The following is a 23,425-nucleotide window of genomic DNA, read 5'->3' as shown; positions in this document are numbered from 1 at the left end:
ATTACAGATGAGCATCAATGAGGTTTAGTGTCGCCATGGTAACCAGGCGGACCATGGCTAGAGCGGTCATGACCGCTCTTTACAAGTTTCATCTCTCTGGTCATTCTGAAGTAAACGCTCATATTTTTGGTCGTTGTTTTTTTTTTCTTCAACAAACTTTATGTGAACCAGTCATTTATGTCTATAGCTAGTGCCCGTGTCAACTACTGTGGCCGCCGAGGGTCAAACTTCGCAAAACATGGCTGCCCACCTGAAGAAACGCGTTTATGAAGAATTCACCAAAGTAGTTCAGGTGAGAGAAGTATGTAGCATTGGGGCATATTATGTATTTCGGCTTATCTTCTCCATGGCTACCCTTCCCACGCTGACTGCATCATCCCCGGGTATGGTTTTAGGAAAGTCCGGGGATTACCTTGCGGCCTACCTCTCTTTACTCTGTATGCACCAATAAAAGGCTCTACAACACGTTATTAAATGGAATAAATATTTCCAACAGTAATCCTGTCCACATGCCTGCACAATATGCGGATACACGATATAAATGACAGTCTGTGTCAGTGACTGTAATAACTGGGCCGGTTTATAATAGGAACATTATTTATCCTCAAGTCCTAAACCTCCCTGTGGTTATGACACTTGGTTTTCCAGATGTTGTGGAACTACAGGTCTCATCATGCTCTGCTAGGGGCTGGGGTGTCATGCTGGGATCTGTAGTTCCACATCTGGAGAGTCACAGGCTGCCCAAGCCTTATGTAACAGACACTGAAATGTTTACATAGCTCCTAAATATTTATCTATGTGAACAGTTCAGTGGCCGCTAATTGAGGCTTAGTGAAATGTTGTGGAACTACAGGTCCCATCCTGCCATCCCACCCTCTGGGACATTTTTGTTTTTTTACATTTTATCCGTTTATATTGTTTTTTCCAAAATTAACAATAATAACAACCATAATCTTATTATGTTAATGGCACACTGCACTATCTAGCCTTTTAACCAGTGATCAGAACACCTCTGTGAGGGGAATTCAATTGCCGGTGACGTGGTGTACGGACAAAATCTCCGCTCATTATAGGGGTGTGAGGGAAAAGAGCAGAGATTTTACAGAAATCTCTGCCACAAAGTGTCTCCGGAACGTCTGTGACACACTTCGCGGCTAATTGAATTCCCCCCTTAGAATGTAATTTATCATTTATGGTAAGAACTGCATTTCAAACAATTTATTTTGAGAAACGGTTTTACTGCATTATTGAACTATCAGTATGTAGAAGCATTACAGTCAGTATTTCTAGATACAAGGGATTACTTAAATATTAAATATTTCCAGCAGTGATTCCCATCCTTTTTTTTCTGTAGTTACATATATGTAATAAATAAAACAACAGTCATGGAACTATATATGAGAGCGCTAATCTTTGGTGTTTCTTTTAATTTCCAGTTAAAGTAAATTTCACATATTATTTCCATTGCATATCTTTATTTAACTTTAAGACTTATCACGACATTTGTGTGGTATATGTAACCTAGTACTGTGATAGTGATTTATATCCACTTATTTGTAGGGATCAGAGGGTATTTTATGATAAAACATTGAAAAACTGATTTAGAAGCAAATACCATGACTATATCATATTTCTGTAAAAGCCCATCACACATCCCTAGCGACTGACTATGGTTGCTAATTAAAAAAAAAAAACTGCCCTGTATGACAGCTATGTAAATCTGGACACATAAAATACACACGCATCATGTCATGATTTGAATAGAGGATTCATACATGAGGTTGCAAAATAACTTACACATTTTGGTTTAATTCCATTGTAAGTTTATCAGTAAATTGGCTGGGTGACACTTTAAAATCAAACACCTGACTGTCTATGATCGGTGTTGTGGCTCATTGACAGCTCCTGTGCCGTGGTTTCAGTGATTGATCGTGAAATGCTGATTATGCAAAAGGAAATATTAATAAATCACAGCAAAACTGTTTTTAAAGCAACGTGGTATTGTCTTAACTTTCCGTATCCCTACATTATGTAAAACTAATAAATTATAATGTTATGCTTTTGGTTCTTTGCACAGCAGCAGTCTTTCGAAGATCTCTCTGCAAAGAAACTCCGTCTGACGAAACCTAGCAAGTCTGCAACGCTTCACATTGACTTGTGCAAGGCAACATCTCCTGCTGACGCCCTACAGTACCTCCTGCAGTTTGCACGCAAGCCTGTCGAGGCAGAGAGTGTGGAGGGTGTTGTCAGGATCTTGCTGGAACATTACTACAAGGTAGTGGAAACATATTAGCGCTGTTGCCTCACTGTGCTGGGATTTTGGGTTTGGATCTGACTACAGTACTCTTTGTATGTTCTCCCCTTGTTGGCATATGTTTCACCCTACAGTCCAAAGATGTACTGATAGATTAGATGGCTTCTGTCTAAATCGGCCTTAGTTTGTGTGCCTAGGGTAGGGAAATTAGAGTGTAACCACCATTGGATCAGGGTAATGCAGTGGTGGATCCAGACAGCCTTAGCTGTCAAAAAGGGGGCGGGGACTAAATCGCCTCCTACCCCCCCCCCCCCTAAATCGCTCCCGGTAAAATAAAATTGTAGATCCGCCCTTGGGGTGATGTGGTTGAATTCAATGCTCTGGTTGTATGACATTGAGTAATATGTTATATATAGTAGTAATAATTAATGTGTTTGTGTATTAGATTCAGAACAATGCTCTCAGAACTTAATGATCAAAACAAAATGACATTTTTTTTTACCGGGTAATCAATATTGTGTTCAGTGTATGAGTTTGTAAAATACAATGCTTTCCTTGCAGACCTTTGTTGACTGCTTGATGTCTGCAGCTTTACTAGTGCTGCAAATAAAGATACATAAACCATATAGAGAAAATGGCGACAGTACTTGTTAACATTCAGAATAAATGCGGGATGGAACACGATGTTAGGATAATTCATGTCTGTTGAGTGTTCACTCTGACCGCTTGTGTGTACTATCAGCACTTTCTTCATAAGGTTCAGTGATCCCTGTTTCCAGTGTCTGTTAATCGGTGTTCATCAAGCTTAGCGCAGGGAAAGCCCCCGTGCGTATAATCCGCAACTGACCAAAATGTAATTTACCTTAGAAACAAAGTTCGGTTCATGACAGTCTATATAGAATGTCAGGATTTCTAGATTCCACACTGAAGCATTAGAGGGCCGTGATAGGAAGCCACACAATCCTATATTCCTCAGCTAAATATGGATTTTTCTTGTTTTAGGAGAATGAAACTTCTGTGAGGCTGAAAATCGCATCTTTGTTTGGCTTGTTGAGCAAGACATCCGGATTCTGCCCGGACTCCATAGTGGATGATGTGATCAATACTCTTCAGAATGAGAGCAAGTACTCCCTTATCCCTAATACTAATGTGGGAACACAACGAGTAATTCACACAGTGCTGTCTAGGGCGATCCTAGCTGAACATAGCTGTAATCCTCCTCCGCGTGGGTGCTCTATTTCCAACACTTTGCTTTCAGGGGAAAGACTATATCTTACACTACATAACATGTCATATGAGAAACAATTCCTCAGTTGGAGACCTCACAAGGGCTTCCGTGAAGTATGATGGTGTCTGCATGCAGACTTCTGTCTGACATTTTTGAATTGATTTGATGTCTGACCTGTCGGTTGTCTGCATTACAGTTTGGCTGACTAGGAAACCTGTTCCTAGAGTTTGCCTGTGGATATTTGATTTACATAGTATTTGTTGTTTCTCCTTTTTAGAGTCCCATCAGGTTCTTGCTCAGCTTCTGGACACTTTGCTGGAGATTGGAATTAAGCTGCTAGACAATGCACCTATCCGGAAGAAGCTGGTGGATGTAGCGTACAAGGTAACGCAAGCTGAAATAACACATACAAGTAAAGGCAGCTTATATAATTCCGATGAATGTGATTAACAAGAAACTTTAGGGCCCATTTAGTCCAGCTCCTTCAGTGATGGATATTTATAAAGTCCTGTTCTGGATGTGAGCAGAAAAGCCCTTTAGAAATATTATTAATCACTCGGTGGGCACATTTCTGATGTCCGTACAGGCACAGAGTAATCTGCGGCTCAGGAGAAAAATTCTAGGACATTGTGCATGCACTCGTGTCTACACTTTGAACTGCAGATTGCACGTTCTAGTGCCTGTACATCTGCCACGGAAACTCTCTGCAAGTGCTCAGCTGAATGATACCTTTAAAGATGTTTTCAACCATAATAATCAATGTTACAAAATTACTTTCCAATATTAGTGCTTCGATGGCTGCCCAAAGGCATGTAGCCCAAACCTTTGCTGGTCACCTTCGGTGTTACCCTCTCTCCCATAGCAGGGGCAATTGAAGGTCTAAACCCTACTATGGAGAGATTGGGGCAGTACAGCATAGGTTCTGGGTATAAGTAATTGCCTGGACCCTGCTAAATAAAGCAGATGGTGGGGTTCCTGAGTGACCTTAGTATGTTTATTGAGAAAGGAATTTATATAATTAATTTTTAAAGTGGAAGTCCCCCGTTTGTAATGTATTGTGCAAATGTACAGCTAGATTTGTCATATGTTTGAACTCTTGTAGTCTTGAAATATAAAGATGTTATTATGATTGTATTAAGAAAAGTATTGTAATTGGTGTGGTAACAAAAAATGTAACATGTTCTCCTAGCTTCTTTCTCTAGTGTGTGTGTGTGTGTGTACGTGTGTGTACGTGTACGTGTGTGTACGTGTACGTGTGTGTACGTGTGTACGTGTGTGTACGTACGGCCCCCAGAGGACTATCTACTGGTGCTTTCCCTATTTTTATCACAAACGAGTTTAGCTCGAAGTCTTGTTTGTGTTATTCAATATAAATGCATTGAGAAACCTGTGCATAGGGAAAATATCTTCCCCCATGGTCCTGATGTAATCGCTGATATCTTCAGTTCTGATAGTTTGAAATATCCATTAGTGAATGTTACCAGTAAGCAGGTGAATGTACCACAGCTGGTGTATTGTAGACCTTTCACATGCAGTAATCTAGATCAGATTCCTAAGTGATAACTGTGTCTCTCGCTCAGTATCTGTCAGACACGTGTCATGGTGTCCGGAACAAGTGCCTCCAGCTGCTTGGTTGTCTCGGGGCTATAGATAAAAGTACCTCTAAGGAGGCAGAAAGTACGGTGACCAAAGATGTACAGAAGATTATCGGTGATTACTTCAATGATCAGGACCCCCGCGTCCGCACGGCCGCTATAAAAGCCATGGTAGGTATATTTCATATGATGCTTTTAACGTTGGAATGAAGACGACCTGTTCTAAAAACCATTTTAGGTCCGTTTAGTATTTAGTCATAAAAATAAAAATATATTCATAGACCGAACGTCAGACAGCAGATACCTTGTGATTCGGGGGCTTTGGTGGATGGGAACTGGATTATTGCTTCTCTCTACTTGTTTTTCCCTCCACCTCAGTCATTATCCACACTCTGTAGAGCTTTATAATCTCACAATGATGTTGTCTGTGTTTAGTTACAGCTCCACGAGAGAGGCCTGAAGTTACAGCAAGCAATGTACAGTCAGGTATTGTGCCTTCAGCCCTATGGATAATGTGTAATTGCTGAAATATACTGTATCAGAGAAATGTAGAGAGCTGCCTTTTCAGTCGTTAAAAATATGAGTTAAGTATTTTGTCAGATATCTAAGATTATGTGTGTATGTACGTAGGCCTTTATATGAAACCGCCTAGTACATTTCTCTTTCAAGGTGCATTAATGAATACAGATGCATTGATGGGTGTTCGGGTAATAGGGTGAGCGGCAAACTTTAGGCGTCAGTTTAGTGTCTGTCATGTTGGACAACAGGAGTCAAACCTCAGGAAAGGGGACATAGGCTTTAAAGCTTTCACATTTAAATGGACATTTAAATAAGCGGATTCCTTTAATATGAAGAGCGACGTAAGAGTTTTGGCTTTAGTTTACTAAACAATAAAAATGGTTGTTTTTCTCCGTGGTCACATAAAATCCAGTATTATCTAATTAGTCTATGGGGGATATTCAATTGGCCGCGTTACGGGTAAACGCAACGGTCTCATCTGTAATGAAAGGAGAATATGAAGTTGTTGGTTGTTGTCTCCCATGGACAGGCCTGTAAACTATTGTCTGATGACTATGAACAAGTGCGCAGTGTAGCCGTGGAGCTGATCTGGGTTTTAAGCCAACTGTATCGTGAAAGGTAATTTATTTCTGAGAAATTCTTTCTAATGAAATGGTAAAATGTAAACTGGCTGTCTTTAGTAGGAGTTGTATGCTGTTTCTATAGATGCTTTTTCCTGTAAATAATAACAGGGAAATCTTGTTTTGTGTTTAAAAACAGTAGGGGGGGGGGGGTATTGCACACGGCAGCTTGTTGTTTCATCATTGCTGCGGCCTTTTCCAGATACTGCATTCCTATATCTCTTTTCAGCATTGTTCCCATCCCATCCTCCAATGAGGAGATCCGCCTGGTGGATGATGCTTTCGGGAAAGTCTGTCACATGGTCAGCGATGGATCATGGGTAGTCAGAGTACAGGCCTGCAAACTTTTGGTGAGCTGACGGGCAATGATGTTTCAGACTAAATGCCTCTTTGAACATTAATGTAAATTAAGCGTGCTGCCTGCCCGTTCCTCTCGTCCTGTACTGGGCTAAGCGTGCTCTCCTGGCTGTTCCTCTCCTCCTGTACTGAACTAAGCGTGCTCTCCTGGCCGTTCCTCTCCTCCTGTACTGAACTAAGCGTGCTCTCCTGACCGTTCCTCTCCTCCTGTACTGAACTAAGCGTGCTCTCCTGGCCGTTCCTCTCCTCCTGTACTGAACTAAGCGTGCTCTCCTGGCCGTTCCTCTCCTCCTGTACTGAACTAAGCGTGCTCTCCTGGCCGTTCCTCTCCTCCTGTACTGAACTAAGCGTGCTCTCCTGGCCGTTCCTCTCCTCCTGTACTGAACTAAGCGTGCTCTCCTGACCGTTCCTCTCCTCCTGTACTGAACTAAGCGTGCTCTCCTGGCTGTTCCTCTCCTCCTGTACTGAACTAAGCGTGCTCTCCTGGCCGTTCCTCTCCTCCTGTACTGAGCTAAGCGCGCTGCCCGCCCGTTCCTCTCCTCCTGTACTGAGCTAAGCGTGCTCTCCTGGCTGTTCCTCTCCTCCTGTACTGAACTAAGCGTGCTCTCCTGGCCGTTCCTCTCCTCCTGTACTGAACTAAGCGTGCTCTCCTGGCCGTTCCTCTCCTCCTGTACTGAACTAAGCGTGCTCTCCTGGCCGTTCCTCTCCTCCTGTACTGAACTAAGCGTGCTCTCCTGGCCGTTCCTCTCCTCCTGTACTGAACTAAGCGTGCTCTCCTGACCGTTCCTCTCGTCCTGTACTGGGCTAAGCGTGCTCTCCTGGCTGTTCCTCTCCTCCTGTACTGAACTAAGCGCGCTGCCCGCCCGTTCCTCTCCTCCTGTACTGAACTAAGCGTGCTCTCCTGGCCGTTCCTCTCCTCCTGTACTGAACTAAGCGTGCTCTCCTGGCCGTTCCTCTCCTCCTGTACTGAACTAAGCGTGCTCTCCTGACCGTTCCTCTCGTCCTGTACTGGGCTAAGCGTGTTCTCCTGGCTGTTCCTCTCCTCCTGTACTGAACTAAGTGTGCTCTCCTGGCCGTTCCTCTCCTCCTGTACTGAACTAAGCGTGCTCTCCTGGCCGTTCCTCTCCTCCTGTACTGAGCTAAGCGTGCTGCCCGCCCGTTCCTCTCCTCCTGTACTGAGCTAAGCGTGCTGCCCGCCCGTTCCTCTCCTCCTGTACTGAGCTAAGTGTGCTGCCCACCCGTTCCTCTCCTCTTACTAAAAGGGGAAGGAGTGATTTTTGCAGGGTAGGAATTGCTTGTTGTTGTCTATCTGGTTGCTGTAGAAGAGAGTGACCATCAGTGCTGCATGGGCCATGCATTAGGAAAACACTAAGTATATTATAATTACTGTAAATTAGAAAATTATGAATCTAGTAAAAGAAATATTGTGTGTAAACAGCCGCTTTAATGTTAGGTAGCAGTCAGGATTGTGACTGAATATTTTTTTTTTTTCCCATCAATAAAGTTTTATTGAGAAATTTTTGCAAGGGTATGGGATACAGAACATAAAAAAGGGAGTTAAACAATGAGTGACTGAATATTTGTCTTGCTGGTGATTCGTGATGCTTCATGTTGTGCAGCCGTTAGCTGGACATTAGTTCTGCTATGAAACATCCTGAGGATTTTATTCTCTCTGCTAGAACGTACTGACCTTGTGCACTTTGTATTGTAGGGATCTATGCAGCAAGTCAGTCCCCACTTCTTGGAGCAGACCCTGGACAAGAAACTCATGTCAGATCTGCGGGTAAATGTTTCATGTGTGTGATTACTGTCTGACAGGTCACGTGTTAGACCTAGGAGTACCTCTTATCCCATTAATGATAATGACGTGTAATGACTCATTGGTGTGTGGTCACTTCTGAACCAGACAGAGGGACACCAAGCTGGATACTTTCATTTATACCTGTAAAATAATGTCCCTGATCTTCTGCAGCCGTCACAGTGGGCGTCCTGGTATCTATATGTACTGTTAGATATTAGCGATGCTAGGACTAGGACTGCTTTCCCTGTGCATTTTTGGACTTGCAGTCTGTTCAAACTGTGTTCCAAACTGAGCTCTGTTTGTACCATGTGATATCACCAGTGATGTCACCAGGGATTCCCTCCAGGTCAGCAGGCCTGGGACCTATCTAGGGATTGCTGAATCTGGTATCCCGTACCAGACATTACTATCAGATCCATGCCGACATAGAACTGATAGGAACAGCAGTTATAGTTACTAATAAGTATAATTTGCCTTAGATCTAATTTTAGAACAAAATAAGGGAGATGTATTGGATTTCTAACGCTAACTCCTAGTTGTACATTCTATTTTTGGAATTTTTGCCTGTTTTGAACTGTCAGGGAATCAGGACTGTTGTTTTATTGCGTTGCAACGCTATTGTTTCACTCGGCATAACAATTAAACTTCAGTGCTGCCGAGAAGCCGATAGGTTTAAATGTTGACCATGAGGCAGCAAAATATGAAGTGTTTGCAAATCATTTTATTGATTGGGGAAAGTAATAGTATAATACATAAAACAAATCGTGTTTGAGGGGATTTATAGGTGATTTGATTCTTGATTAGCGTCACGTTACAGTGTGATGTTTGTAATTAATGCTCAATCCTTTACTTATAGAGGAAAAGAACGGCGCACGAGCGAGCAAAAGAGTTGTACAGCTCCGGAGAGTTTTCCAGCGGCAGAAAATGGGGCGACGACGCCCCGCGGGAAGAGCTGGACACTGAAGCGGTAAACTTGATCGAGTCGGGGGCTTGTGGAGCTTTCGTTCACGGTCTGGAGGACGAGATGTATGGTACGATGAATACTTTATATGTATTTACAATCCCATCCTCACGCAGAAATCCACAAATCCTTCCTTCCCAAATCCACCCTATTTATTCACATTTATGTGTACACTTTATTTAGCTTAAAAACAATATATGGATTTTATGGTTCTGAGTTATACTACTAATACTGCTTCTATGTCTGAGAAACTCTGTGTTTAAAATGTATTGCTTCATAAAGATCAGCCTCTGCCCACTAGGGGCACTGTTCTGTTGATGTCAATGACTAATGCAAAATATATGATTTTAGTTAAAGGTGGATAACTCCTCCTACTCATGTTAATATATGTAAATAAGCCTAGAAGCATGGTTCTCTAGACAGAATCAATTTCCCCTTGTCTTTTGCAAAGCTTTGGTAGAAACATTACTAAATACATTAAAATTATACTTTTAATTATTATTATTTTTTTAATGGGAATTTTTTTTTAACTTTTTCAATATGAAAATGTGAGCCTCCACCTTTTATAGGACAAAATTAAATATTCATAACCTGTATAATGCTTTCTCTTATATTTTTAAATGGAATATTGTGTTTTATCATGTAAACTCCTATAGAACGTAACTGTCCAATTTACTTTATTGAAGAGAGTTGTATTTAATTATCATCATCGCCATTTTATTTATATAGCGCCACTAATTTTGCAGCGCTGTACAAAGCACTCGCTTACATCAGTCCCTGACACACACACACACACGTCAATTTAAATGCAGCCAATTAACCTACCAGTATGTTTTTGGAATGTGGAGGAAACCGGAGCACCCGGTGGAAACACAAACACAGTGAGAACATACAAACTCCTCACAGATAAGGCCATGGTTGGGAATCAAACTCATGACCCAAGTGCTGTAAGGCAGAAGTGCTAACCACTGAGCCACCGTCTTTTTTGTTTTCTGTTCATACCGCCTTTCCTGATTATTGGTTAGTCCCCTCTGACTCCTTTCCTTTAGGACTCAGTGATGCCGCCCATGCAAACTATATGTATAGTCTGTTTAATGTACCGCCCACAGATGGCTGCCTCCACTGCTTGTAGGCACTCTTTAATCATTCATTAAACCTCTTTATATGCGTCTGTAATGTAACAAGTTTCTGCACACTCTCCTGAATAATAGTTATGGTCTTAGACAATAAAGATTACATAGTAAAATTTCCGTTCTACATTCTATACAACATATGTAAACATTTTATATTTTGTCTGTAGTTTCCATAAGGTTTGAGGACTGTAATGATTCCCAGATATTTGACTGGGGTAAAACATTTGGTACGTAGATTAGTTTTTTCTATCAATAACAGAATACATTTTGTAGATCATATCGATAAAGTAGTAACACAATCCAAAAGAAGGTCTAGTGAATTAATCTGCGGACGAGGCTGTGGCCTCAGTAAGTGCTGGTACTTCACTAACCCCATGTTTGCGGTAGTAAAACGTCCCGAGTCTAAGCCTTGCTCACCTAAGATCTGGTTTTCTCCCCAGAGGTGAGGATCGCAGCGGTGGAATCCCTGTGTCTCCTGGCTCGTTCCTCCCGCCCCTTTGCAGAGAAATGTTTAGACTTTCTGGTGGACATGTTCAACGATGAGATAGAAGAGGTGCGGCTGCAGTCTATCCACACTATGCGCAAGATCTCGGACAACATAACGCTACGGGAGGATCAGCTGGACACAATCCTAGCTGTGCTGGAGGTGAGGGGTCTCCAGAAAATCTCCAGTTTGTTTGTTTTTGATGAAGACCTCTGTGTTATACAACGTATTTCATTGTTTATATTGATGTACTTCAGGGGCCGCATTATATGTGTATAAGATTTAGACTGTGTAGTCCCCGTTTCCACATCCTCCGCCTTTGACTATGTGTTGTGTTTTTTATGTTATGCGGTCAAATTCCAGCGTGGTATTCTCACACAGCCCGAGTCCTAGGGCTGGCAGGTAATTTAGTGGTACGGTATTGCTGTTAGTTGATTAGCACGTTATAGCTGTGTGAACACACGGATGGCAGTGTGCCCATTGGCTGGTGATTGGATAAATCGCTGATTATCTTCTGAGATGGGGTTTAGGGACATCAGAACTTACCCTCCTTCATGAATTACTGACCTAAGTAACTCCTGTGGCAGAAACATGTTACAGTCTTTCGGATTCAACACCGGGTGGCATGCTCCGTCCCTCTTGGGTACCAGAATGAGATTGGCGTAGAAAATCCCCACCTCTCTGATGCTCCTGGACCAGGCAGATTACTGCTGTGTCCAGCAGTCACTGAATAGTATGGGGGGGGTGTCACCATATCCCGGGCTTCCCCCTCCAAGACCATACAGCTCATCTGGTAGTCAGGAGGACTTGCTGGTGTCTGAGGACAGCGTTGGTCCTCTAGAAGCCAAGATGGACCTCTTCCCGGGCTCTGATGTTGCTGATGAGAATTGGAAGACTGGTCTCAGGGCCGTTTGTCCTCTGAGAGATGAAAGGAGCTCTTGCAGCGTAAAACAACTGGTGAGGCACAATCGTCATTGGTCACATCCCCGTCCCTGCTACAGACATACTCTGAACGCTCCCCAGGAATCTAATTGGTGAGGAGGGTGGATACATTTGCTTAGAAGATTGCGAGGTATTGACTTATTAAACACCTAGCCCAGGTAGGATCCAGGAATGGTTGCAGATAATGTTGTTAAGCCATACCCTACATCTCCCCTCAAGATTTGGAGGAAGGTCATGGACTGCGGGACAGACAAGGCCCTTTTGGGCTCGGAGATCATCTGGACTATTTCCCCTCTTTGGGTGCAGACTGAGGCTGCAGAGCTTGTCAATCAGAGTGGGCCTGACTTCCTGTGGTTAGCTTAATCTGGAAGTTAGTGGAGACAGCTAAGCCTACTTCACCAGTAGGGGGTTCTGCTAAGCACTGGGGAAAAAATGGAAAACAAATTAGGACCCGAGGCCTTGTTTCCAACCTCTGCTGCAGACACTGGAAAAGAACTGAGAAGACTTCTAGGAGATCGGAGGAGTCTGTTTCCTTCCAGTGCCTCTATGGAGTGGAATACTGCCCATTCTCTTTGCACTGGAAAGAGAGTTATGGATGTTTAGCATTGCTCCATAATTACAGTCTATTTTCTGCTACATGCTCACAAGGTCCAGGATAAGTTCCACCTTTTACAGTGCTCAGCAAGCAGGGGCCATTATCTGACTAACCCTCTGTGTCTCTTTATTGTAGGACTCTTCCCGGGACATTCGGGAGGCCCTGCATGAACTACTCTGCTGCGCAAATGTATCCACTAAGGAATGCATCCACCTGGCCCTGGTGGAACTTCTTAAGAACCTCTCCAAATACCCCACGGACCGGGAGTCCATCTGGAAGTAACTATCGTATAACTGTGATTCACATTTAGGAAGCCTGTGACATTGTCTAACTCACTGGTGATTGGCCAACGGGTTCTAAGGCCTCCTATTATGTCAACAATGTACACAAAAATCAGGATATTTAATCATTAACTTTATTAAATCATTAATATAAACACAAAGGCAACATCAGTACACAGCCCAAACTGAATTGGTGCTAAACAGGTTTGTGTATCACAAAGTAGAAAGAATTACTAATGATGATTATAGACAAACTCGTCATCTCCTAATAGTTACATATTAATATTCAGTTGTAAACTAGTTTTAATTGAAACAAAAATGATAAAATAGAGATGTGTTTTAAGATACATTTTTACTTTTATACACTGTTGTTAGTTGTCCGTCTGTCCATGAACTAAACCAAGTACTGGTAAAATCCCTCATAATTGAATACAGCTTTATTATTGTGATTATTGTTATCTGCTGTAGCATTTGTATAACACTTATGGTGTAAAAACACCAGTAGTCAATTTTGTAAGTGGTCAGGACTTTTTATTATATAAAAGCATAATATAAAAATATTACAAAATAATTAAATGTATTTTGGAGCCACCAAACACCGTCAATCTGTCAACAGCAGTTTCTATGTCTTTGAAATCATTTTGTTTACACACATGTGCGGTACATGATAAACTTCCAATAACTATATACTGGTATTAGAATGTAAACAAGAGCATCGTTCTACTGTAAACATTTATCTACAACATTGGACATCAGCCTGCCTCCCCCCTGATGATATGACGGGCAGTAAGGTTAAGAGTCATTAAAACAAGTAGTATGAATACTTTTAAAAGGACGTCTTTTTATTCTTTAATGATGAATGCGAGTGTAAACATCTATGTAACTAATCCCTTCGTGCTCCTGTTGCAGACTCAATATGCTCCGTTATTATTGTCCTCCATAGGAAGTTAAATGTAGGCTCTCCCAGACTTCCTGCTTTGTTTCATGTTAATGTCTCTCGTTCTGCAGATGTTTGAAGTTTCTGGGTTTCAGACACCCCACCTTGGTACTTTCTCTGGTTCCTGAGCTCCTGAGCACTCACCCGTTCTTCGATACGCCAGAACCCAATATGGATGATCCAGCGTGTATCCTTTTATGTGGTTCTAAATCTCTGCTTGTCATCCATACGTGATGTCGCCTTTTCTCTCTCTGTTGTATAAAGCTGTATCTGAGAGAGACAGGTTTCCAGTGATTGTGTGATATCGTAGTTCTGTTGTATTGCTCGGCGCTGGCTCGTTGTTCCTTCTTATTTCTGTAAACACTTGACCTTAACTCTGTTTATCAGATATAGCTGTTTTGGTTTTGATTTTCAATGCAGCAAAGACCTGTCCTACCATGCCAGCCCTGTTCTCTGACCACACCTTCCGGCACTACGCCTACCTGCGGGACAGCCTCTCGCACTTGGTCCCAGCTCTGAGTGTAAGTCTCTCCTTGTGGGTAAATAGACAGGAGGTCTCTGCTCAAGCGCCGGTTGTAGCAGGGAAGGGTGATGCTCGGCGGCTTTGAGTGGCTTTCAATGTTGTCTTTTGTGCTGTTCTCCACATTATAATAGTTTTTGAGATATTGTTAAATTAGAGGATGGATACCTCCTGGCCGCTGCTTCTAAGCCTCCCAAACAGTGACTGGCTGCCAAATTTTAGATCGTGGAGTGAGACTTGACTGGGCAACCTTTTAGGAACATTTTAAAGGGAAAATAATCCAGGTAGCCCAGTGACCCACCCCAAGGTAGTCCACTATGGAACTGGCCCAAGGGGCAAATGTCCCCCAGCCCAGCCAGCCACTGCTTCCAACTGATGTCCGTAACCTCTATGACGTAGTTTCTACATCGCCCTGCACCACCTCACACTGGATGCTAATCTGCACCACCTCACACTGGATGCTAATCTGCACCACCTCACACTGGATGCTAATCTGCACCACCTCACACTGGATGCTAATCTGCACCACCTCACACTGGATGCTAATCTGCACCACCTCACACTGGATGCTAATCTGTAGCCATTGGACACAATTTAGAATGCCGTTTTCTATTAAACCTGTACCGTTCCTGACCTGCTCTCTGTCCCCGCAGCTGCCGGGTGTGAAGTGGTCCTGGATTCCGGATCTGGAGCGTGAATCCCCTCACGAGGATCCGTCCCAGCAGTTTCTGCAGAACAGCTTGGAGAGGATCCACAACCTCCAGAACCTGGGCACCCAGGGGACGCAGGAGCTCCTGGAGTTCACAATCCGGTAAATAGAGGTTCTGGGTATAGAGGGCTGTTCCTGCAGACAGCACGGCACAATAAATACACTGCTCACAAGGATTGCAATTTATTTGTACTTTGTTTTTACTGGAGAACATTCCTGAAATAAACAAATTAATAAAATATTTACTGCATAAAATAATAAATATTAGTATTTAGTCATTATCTAACGTTACAAATTGGAAGAGATCTAAATATGACCCTTATGCCGAACATACACAGAATGCCGGTATTAAGATTTAGGAATAGGCTGCTGCTAGTGTCAGATTTTATAAGCAGCTCCTCTCGGCCTATTCAGAGGCTGACTTATATCTACTTTACATTTGTAATATGAAAACTATGATACTATGGTACAAATATGTATCCTATATGACTTTGCAATAATGAGAAGGTCACCTATATGATATTTTTAAATGCTTCTAGAGAATGGAGACCGCACAATGTTGTCATTTAATGACGCGACTGCTCCTGTAATAATGGGCTTTGATGCTGAATGTGGTCATTCTCCCTGATTTCATGTTCTTGTCCAGGGACCTACAGAGAATCGGGGAGCTCCAGTCTGAGCTGGCCGGCATGGCGGACTTCTCTGCCACCTACCTGCGCTGTCACTTACTGCTCATCAAGGTTTGTCACTGGATCTGGGGGCGAATCTTCCTGGGCACCCGTTTGTTTTTGTGTGCACAGTTACAGCCCCTGTAATAAAACCACACCTCCTGCTTTGCATCATAAACACGCCCCCTCTGCTATTCAGTGATGTCTGGCTCAAATTCATCATATGTTGTCTTCTCCCAAGTATATTTAATATCTACAAAGTCGAGTGTTTTGTCTTTGATCTTCTGCTTTACACAGTGACTGTTACACTACGCACAAGAGAAGCCTGATTAACGGAGCCACGATCATTGCTTGGAGCATAACATTGAAACATTTTGTATTGCACAGTTCACAAATGTCGTTTTATCCTAATACACAGATTAATAAATAATCGGCTGAGGGGCTAGCCTGTGAATCGGACAACACGGACAAATCATTGCTGTCAGTAGGGTTGTTGCATAACACACAGGTTGCAGGTTGTACTAGGATACATTGTCTCGCCATTGACCGTCACACGGCTTTCCCTGGTGTTGGTAGTGGGATCCTATCGCTGCTTTGCATTCACATGTGTCTCTGTGCGGTTTTCAGGCACTGAATGAGAAGTTATGGAGCCTGGCTGCCCCCCTTTATGTGAAGCAAAACTCTCTGACTGCTGCGGCCGTTAAACAGGCGAGTAATGTGGGATCCTATTATCCAAATAACCGGTGTATTGGTGATGGGAGAAATGGTATTAGTGTCAGACTTTCCCTCTGAATTATATCTCCCTGTCTGATTCCTTTGTGTTACTGCAGATCCTGGAGGAAACGTACAAGATGGAGTTTATGTACAGCGGGCTGGAGAACAGACAAGTGTCCATTATACATCACATGAGGTTACAGGCAAACGCCCTGCAGCTGCTCGTCACCGCTCGAACCACTAAAGGGTGAGGGGCCAGAGGGCGGGAGTGGTTCTATTTTCCAGGCATGGCATGTAGTTACCATCTCTGTATATTCATGCTGGGCTCTGCCCTCATTATAACTGGGGATGGTAATTGCTGTAATGTTGCATTAAAGGGCATATTCAATTGACGGCGGGATCGCCGAAAATCCCGCGCTCAAAAAATATTGCCGTTATTACGGTAATCCTGAGCGGGAAAACCGTTAATACGGTAATTTACTCGCTGGATTTCAGCTCGCAGCTCAGGGAGCTGCGAGCTGAAATCCAGCGAGATATTACCGTATTAATGGTAATATTTTTTGAGCGCTGGATTTTCGGCGATCCCGCCGTCAATTGAATATGCCCCTAAGAGTTCATTATTTTTCTTCTGTGACAATTACTGATCACATTCTACACCTCTCGACCTCTGTAGAGCGGAGCCTCTGTTTACTATGTGCGAGCATTTCCTGCAGGAAGTGGATTTCTTCCAGAGGTGAGTGCGCTTTTATCAGCATAACCCTATTGTAAACTAACCTGCGTCACAGATGGTCTGGTACAAATACGCGTGTAATGAAAGAACTATGATTTCACATAACAAGTGCCAATGTATAGCCCCAGCTCCTGCTTCTCCTGCACCCCCCCTTGATCTGCCTTTCCAAGCATTACAGATTAACATCAAAACAGCCCCAGGAACTCACACTGACACCCACACATATATACATTACAAAGTGAACCTGTAGGGGGAGCAGTTTCTACCAGAGCTGGAGGTGAAGGGAGCGATAGATCCAGGGCTCCCCAGCTGTCAAGGCATTAACCAATCATGTAAGATATTTGGACAAGACATCATTAACAAGCTTCTTCCAGTTAGATGGATGGTAGAGAAGGCGTCCAACAGAGCAATATGGAGATACTCTCATAATACAGGGGTTAGCCAGCTGCAGGGATATGACCTTCTCCAGATGATCCCAATAGACACAGTTTAGGTGAAGAAATCGGAGTAAGTGGCTGTCAAAGTTCTGCAGTCTGTCCAGAAGCTGTGTCAGGACAGGGCAAGATCACGTGTAGGAAAGGGCAAATCTATATCACTGGCTCGTATTATATAGTCCTGGTGTATAAACTTAAATTGCATCAATTGCTGTCTGGTACAGATAGTGATGTCTGTTTTTAAATGTGAAGGCTCCCCTCCGACGCACACACAGAGAGACATGCATGTAGCGAGACGGCCGCCCACTGTATTGAGCTAGTAATACCCAGTTCATACTGCACCAAAAACCTTGGTATTTGCCGGGGCAAGCCCAGACGACCCGGGTCCAGGTGCAGTATGAATGGTCCCAGATCAAATTCCCGGGTCATCAGACCCAGGAAGTAGACGCGGGTCTTTTGGTGGTGGTATTCCCGGGTCTGCCCTGGGAAGCCTGGGGGCACCAGACACCGACATGTTAAAGTAAACCACAAAAAGAAGCCAATCAGAGCTCCTCTTGTGATGTTGCCATGGAGACCTCGGCAGACCCGTGTTCAGTATGAACGCGGTCTACCAGGGAGCCTCTGCCCACTCATGCGTACATTTGCAAATTAGACCTGTATTAGCAGGATACAAATGAATATACACGTTAAGTGACTGAACATTTTGTGAATAATCTGTCTCCGTATTTTTCCGCTATAATACAATCTGTGCCGTTGTATGATCAGGGTTCTGTCTTGTGTCCATCATCTCCCAGGTGTTTCATCTCCGAGCTCCCCCATATGCAGGACAGCTTTGTGGACAAGCTGCTGGATCTTATGCCCCGGCTCGTAAACTCCAAACCCTTAGAGATGGTGAAAATCCTGCAGACCACCCTGCGGAAAAGCAGCTTCCTGCGGCTGACCCTACCGGAGCAGGTAACTGCCTAATAATTCTGCCAGAGAGGTCACACAGGACAGCGCCACCTTGTGCTTAGAATATAGAATTTATTTATCAATAAATCGGTCATATAAGGGCGGTTTACATGTTAATGAGGCTGTAAGGCTGTGTCTGAGCTTGATTACTAGTATAATTTAATTATAAGAGAGTAGCGTGTATGTTAAAAGAGCAGCACCACCTCTTGTTACTAATAATAATTATAAACTATTTCCTACAGTAAAGGCTATGCCCCAATTTAGCTGCTTGTGATTACCGCCTCTTTACCTGCTCACATTGGTTCAATCTTTGGGCCTGGCCAACCCACCCGGTAATTGCAAAAAATTACCTGAGGTAAAAATAGTAGCTCAGTCTGCAAGCAGACTTCATGACATCTTTTATAGAAGTTACAGTAGCCAGAAATATCCCAGCAGCATGAATATTATTATAGATTTCACTGCAGCTTAACTGTTACATGGGACCAGCCCTTGTATAAGCGCTATTGTGCTGGATTATGGACTGTGGTCTTTCGTAGTTCAAATGTTCTCTAATGGAAACCAATCTAAACAAGTCACAGTACATGGTTTCTTTCCATGGTTACAGATGTTGCTAGAGTCAGTTATTTAGAATATTGTGTTCCTGAGGCTTCAACAGGTGATTTCATGCAGAATTCCCATTTACAAATGTCAGAAGTTATTCCAGTAAGTTATAGTACCCAGTATAATATTTTTTAATGGACTTGCCCTGTATGTGTTTGTTTCACTAGAAATTCAGAATGAGATTTATTATGGCTGTATATATGTATGTGAGATTTGACGTATAACCTCTTTCTTTCCAGATACACAGAGCTTCTGCGCACATTATTGAGCCAGCGGCGGAGTCCGATAACCCTATCCGGTTCACCTCCGGTTTAATCGTAGCTCTGGACGTTGATGCCACATTAGAGAGCGTTCAGGAGCCCCAGAACACTATTAAGGTTCAGGTACGACCAAATACTGAAATGCGAATGGTTTGACCATTAACCTGGTCTAAGGAACAGGGATTGTAAGTTGTGGAATCCAACATTTTCCTAACCTTAGTAATATCTCCTCTGCATTATTGTTCCAGCATAGCTGCCATACACGGGGGGCTTAGACACCCACCCATGGTCTGGTAGTGCCCTGATCACGTGATGACTGCAGGTCAAGAAGATACAAAAATAGGGATCAGTGAGGGCTGGTAGAGATCCAACCTGCACATTTCCTGCCTAGATATTACAAGCAGAACACAGTTGGTTCAACTGACGAGTTCACCTCACAAAGACCCCCTGATACATTTAGGGTTCAGAATGCCAGAACACTGACATCCTGAGTAAGAGATATTTTGGGCCAATGGTCTTGGGTTGGGAACCACTTTCCCTGCATACGCTCCCTCTAGTACTGAATAAGCTTTATATTCAGATCTCTGTCCAGAGGACGCCACTCGTAGCTCAGATGCTGACGTTTATGATGTGCAGTAACGGAGAACGTGAGAGGTTTAACAAAGACACTACACACAACTTATTACTTCAGTATTCCAAACATCCCTCTGCACACATCGCCTACTACCAGGATGGCAAATTAATTGGAGGCAAAGTGTTATCAAAAAGTGGGATCAATGAAACGGATTATAAATACTTAATCATTTCTGTAGCAATATTCATTGTTCATGATAGGATTAAAAAAAACTGTAATGAGGATTTCTTTCCCCTAGGGATCAGTGATAGTTTTACACCAGTTCACACTGCTTTAGACATGGTAAACAAGGACACAGTCAGAGATCCTGTTTATAGGAACGCCATCCTATGTTGTACCGCACGAGATTGTGTTTTTAGAAATATCCTATGTTTATTTTTTCATCCAGGTTGTGTATCCAGATGGGCAGGTTCAGATTATCCACCCGAAACCAGCAGACTTCCGCAATCCTGGCCCCGGGAGACACAGACTGATCACGCAGGTTTATATCTCGCATACTGCCTGGACAGGTAATCCATGGAGATGCGTGAAAGTCGCCAGAGAATTGTGGGGTTAATGAGAGGAGGGGGGCGCAGCGCGGGGTTAATGAGAGTATGGGGGGTGCAGCGCGGGGTTAATGAGAGTATGGGGGGCGCAGCGCAGGGTTAATGAGAGTATGGGGGGCGCAGCGCAGGGTTAATGAGAGTGTGGGGGTCGCAGCGCGGGGTTAATGAGAGTATGGGGGGCGCAGCGCGGGGTTAATGAGAGTATGGGGGTCGCAGGGTTAATGAGAGTGTGGGGGTCGCAGGGTTAATGAGAGTGTGGGGGTCGCAGCGCGGGGTTAATGAGAGTATGAGGGATGCAGCGCGGGGTTAATGAGAGTATGGGGGTCGCATCGCAGGGTTAATGAGAGTGTGGGGGTCGCAGCGCGGGGGTTAATGAGAGTATGGGGGGCGCAGCGCGGGGTTAATGAGAGTATGGGGGGCGCAGCGCGGGGTTAATGAGAGTGTGGGGGTCGCAGCGCGGGGTTAATGAGAGTATGAGGGGCGCAGCGCGGGGTTAATGAGTATGGGGGTCGCAGCGCGGGGTTAATGAGTATGGGGGTCGCAGCGCGGGGTTAATGAGAGTATGGGGGTCGCAGCGCGGGGTTAATGAGAGTATGGGGGCGCAGCGCGGGGTTAATGAGAGTATGGGGGGCGCAGCGCGGGGTTAATGAGAGTATGGGGGGCGCAGCGCGGGGTTAATGAGAGTATGGGGGGCGCAGCGCGGGGTTAATGAGAGTATGAGGGGCGCAGCGCGGGGTTAATGAGAGTATGAGGGGCGCAGCGCGGGGTTAATGAGAGGAGGGGGGGCGCAGCGCGGGGTTAATGAGAGGAGGGGGGAGCAGCACGGGGTTAATGAGAGGAGGGGGGTCGCAGCGCGGGGGTTAATGAGAGGAGGGGGGGCGCAGCGCGGGGTTAATGAGAGGAGGAGGGGCGCAGCGCGGGGTTAATGAGAGTATGGGGGGCGCAGCGCGGGGTTAGAGAGTATTGGGGGCGCAGCGCGGGGTTAGAGAGTATTGGGGGCGCAGCGCGGGGTTAATGAGAGTATGGGGGGGCGCAGCGCGGGGTTAATGAGAGTATGGGGGTCGCAGCGCGGGGTTAATAAGAGTATGGGGGGCGCAGCGCGGGGTTAATGAGAGTATGAGGGGCGCAGCGTGGGGTTAATGAGAGTATGAGGGGCGCAGCGTGGGGTTAATGAGAGTATGAGGGGCGCAGCGCGGGGTTAATGAGTATGGGGGGAGCAGCGCTAAGGTTAATGAGTATGGGGGGAGCAGCGCGGGGGTTAATGAGAGGAGGGGGGAGCAGCGCGGGGTTAATGAGAGTATGGGGGGCGCAGCGCGGGGTTAATGAGAGTATGGGGGGCGCAGCGCGGGGTTAATGAGAGTATGGGGGGCGCAGCGTGGGGTTAATGAGAGGTAGAGGGGGTAGTGCCGGTGTAATCGGTGCAGGGGGTGTAGTGTAGTACCGTTATAATCTGTAAGACAATGCTGATATAATTGGTGCGATCAGGTTCATGTGTGAATGGTATCGGGTGTGGATATTTTGCCAACCTACCGTTCCCAAAACTGCTTTTCCCAATATTTGTAAATGATAATAAATCTATGTGAACTAATATGTTATACTGGAGCTGGAGGAATTTCTCCGATACTGTCCCGGTGAATTGCATGTGAGATGTATGTTTGTTGTTACAGAACCCTGCCAGATTGAAGTCAGCCTCCTCCTCGCCTACAGCTCCAGCAGAAGCAAAGTATTAAACCCATCACCCAAACCCACCTGGGGGGACACCACAGAGGCCTTGCCCGTCACAGAGAGCAGCATAGAGGGCACTATCCCCTTCAGCAAACCTGTCAAAGTCTTCCTGATGCCCAAACCTGCCAGGCGGTGACACTAAGAGAAGGATGACCTGGAAATGGACAGATGCCATTGACTTATACAGTTGGAAAAGATGTACGCGCCACCTGCGCACAGTGGCTCTTATTTGCACTGTAGCGCCTAGATGGTCCGCCAGGGACACATTAAGATGAACACCTAAGGGCCGCTGTTGGGAGACAGCTCTGCCATTTAGGCATGGACCTGGTCTTGTGCCATCTGAAGACGCAGAATAGAATTGGTTGTGTGCCAAAATCCCCTGCTGGGGCCCATGGCACTGCCCTTAGAAATGCTCCCTCTCAATCCACTCCCCCTAATCTGCATATTACACTCTGCCTATTCCTCCCATTGGCTGGTCTAAATTTCTGCTCCACCGCGAACACTGCCATACTGCTCCGCAAGCCCCTCGCTAGTTTTACGCTTTGCAAATGAGGCTCACTGGATACAGCTAATACCCATAAGGCATCACTGAGGCACGAGGCATTTTGTAATTTCACTAGTTCTTATTGCAGTGTCCTAAATATTGGTTCTTCCTGCAAAAATTGTTGCATCCACCCTGCTTCAGTGATGTCACTTGTCCTCAGCCTGGAATAACATCAGCCCACAGAATGTGTACCTGCCGCATTGTTCCTCATCCCTCAGTAATGTCGCTACTTCCTAGTGAGTTTGATAGGTTCAACCCACAACATGACGGTCTCCACTGTATGTATGTATTTGAGCATACCGACTTTCTAAGGTATTTTCAGTTTCCCAGAAAAAGTGTAAATATAACAACTCCCATCATGTTCTTATATCTGCCCAACAACATAAGCACAATCAGCGAGGATTATGGGTAGTGATAATTTATTTTATTTTCTACTGTAATATGGATTTTGTTTTGTACTTTTACAGCGAGAACTAGTCTTTTTGTATTTTATTTTATCTGTCTTCAGTCCTCTACCACCATCTGTTTTGTCTTGTAAAATAAGTTTACTGCAATGTTTTGGTTTTATGTGTTTACATTCTATAAATCCGAAAAACGACAAAACAACAGTTCTCTTCTTTACCAGTCTAACTGTGGGTTCTAGAAGCTTCATGCCTTGTACGTAGGCAAAGGAATCACAAGGGA

General features: G+C 44.4%; 1 protein-coding gene across 2 annotated transcripts; it reads left to right on the top strand.

The window, feature by feature from the left end:
* Positions 1 to 190: 190 nt before the first annotated feature.
* On the top strand, positions 191 to 23,425 carry INTS4 (integrator complex subunit 4). 2 transcript variants are annotated; one of them, XM_075198610.1, is made up of 23 exons: positions 191 to 292; positions 2,078 to 2,275; positions 3,257 to 3,374; positions 3,760 to 3,866; positions 5,063 to 5,248; positions 5,513 to 5,563; positions 6,126 to 6,214; positions 6,446 to 6,566; positions 8,285 to 8,356; positions 9,231 to 9,405; positions 10,909 to 11,114; positions 12,625 to 12,767; positions 13,779 to 13,894; positions 14,095 to 14,228; positions 14,881 to 15,038; positions 15,583 to 15,676; positions 16,232 to 16,312; positions 16,435 to 16,565; positions 16,992 to 17,051; positions 18,277 to 18,436; positions 19,273 to 19,416; positions 20,316 to 20,436; positions 22,140 to 23,425. In XM_075198610.1, exons 1-23 carry the CDS (start codon positions 239 to 241, stop codon positions 22,331 to 22,333), a joined length of 2,913 nt encoding a protein of 970 aa, XP_075054711.1. In that variant the 5' UTR covers positions 191 to 238; the 3' UTR covers positions 22,334 to 23,425. The 2 variants fall into 2 exon arrangements, with proteins under 2 accessions (XP_075054711.1, XP_075054712.1); XM_075198611.1 differs by having other exon boundaries at positions 2,081 to 2,275; positions 22,140 to 23,424.

Source organism: Mixophyes fleayi, chromosome 2, assembly GCF_038048845.1.
Source record: "Mixophyes fleayi isolate aMixFle1 chromosome 2, aMixFle1.hap1, whole genome shotgun sequence".
NCBI lineage: Eukaryota > Metazoa > Chordata > Amphibia > Anura > Limnodynastidae > Mixophyes > Mixophyes fleayi.
Note: the sequence above shows the minus strand (reverse complement) of the source record. Positions and strands in the feature narration are given on the sequence as shown.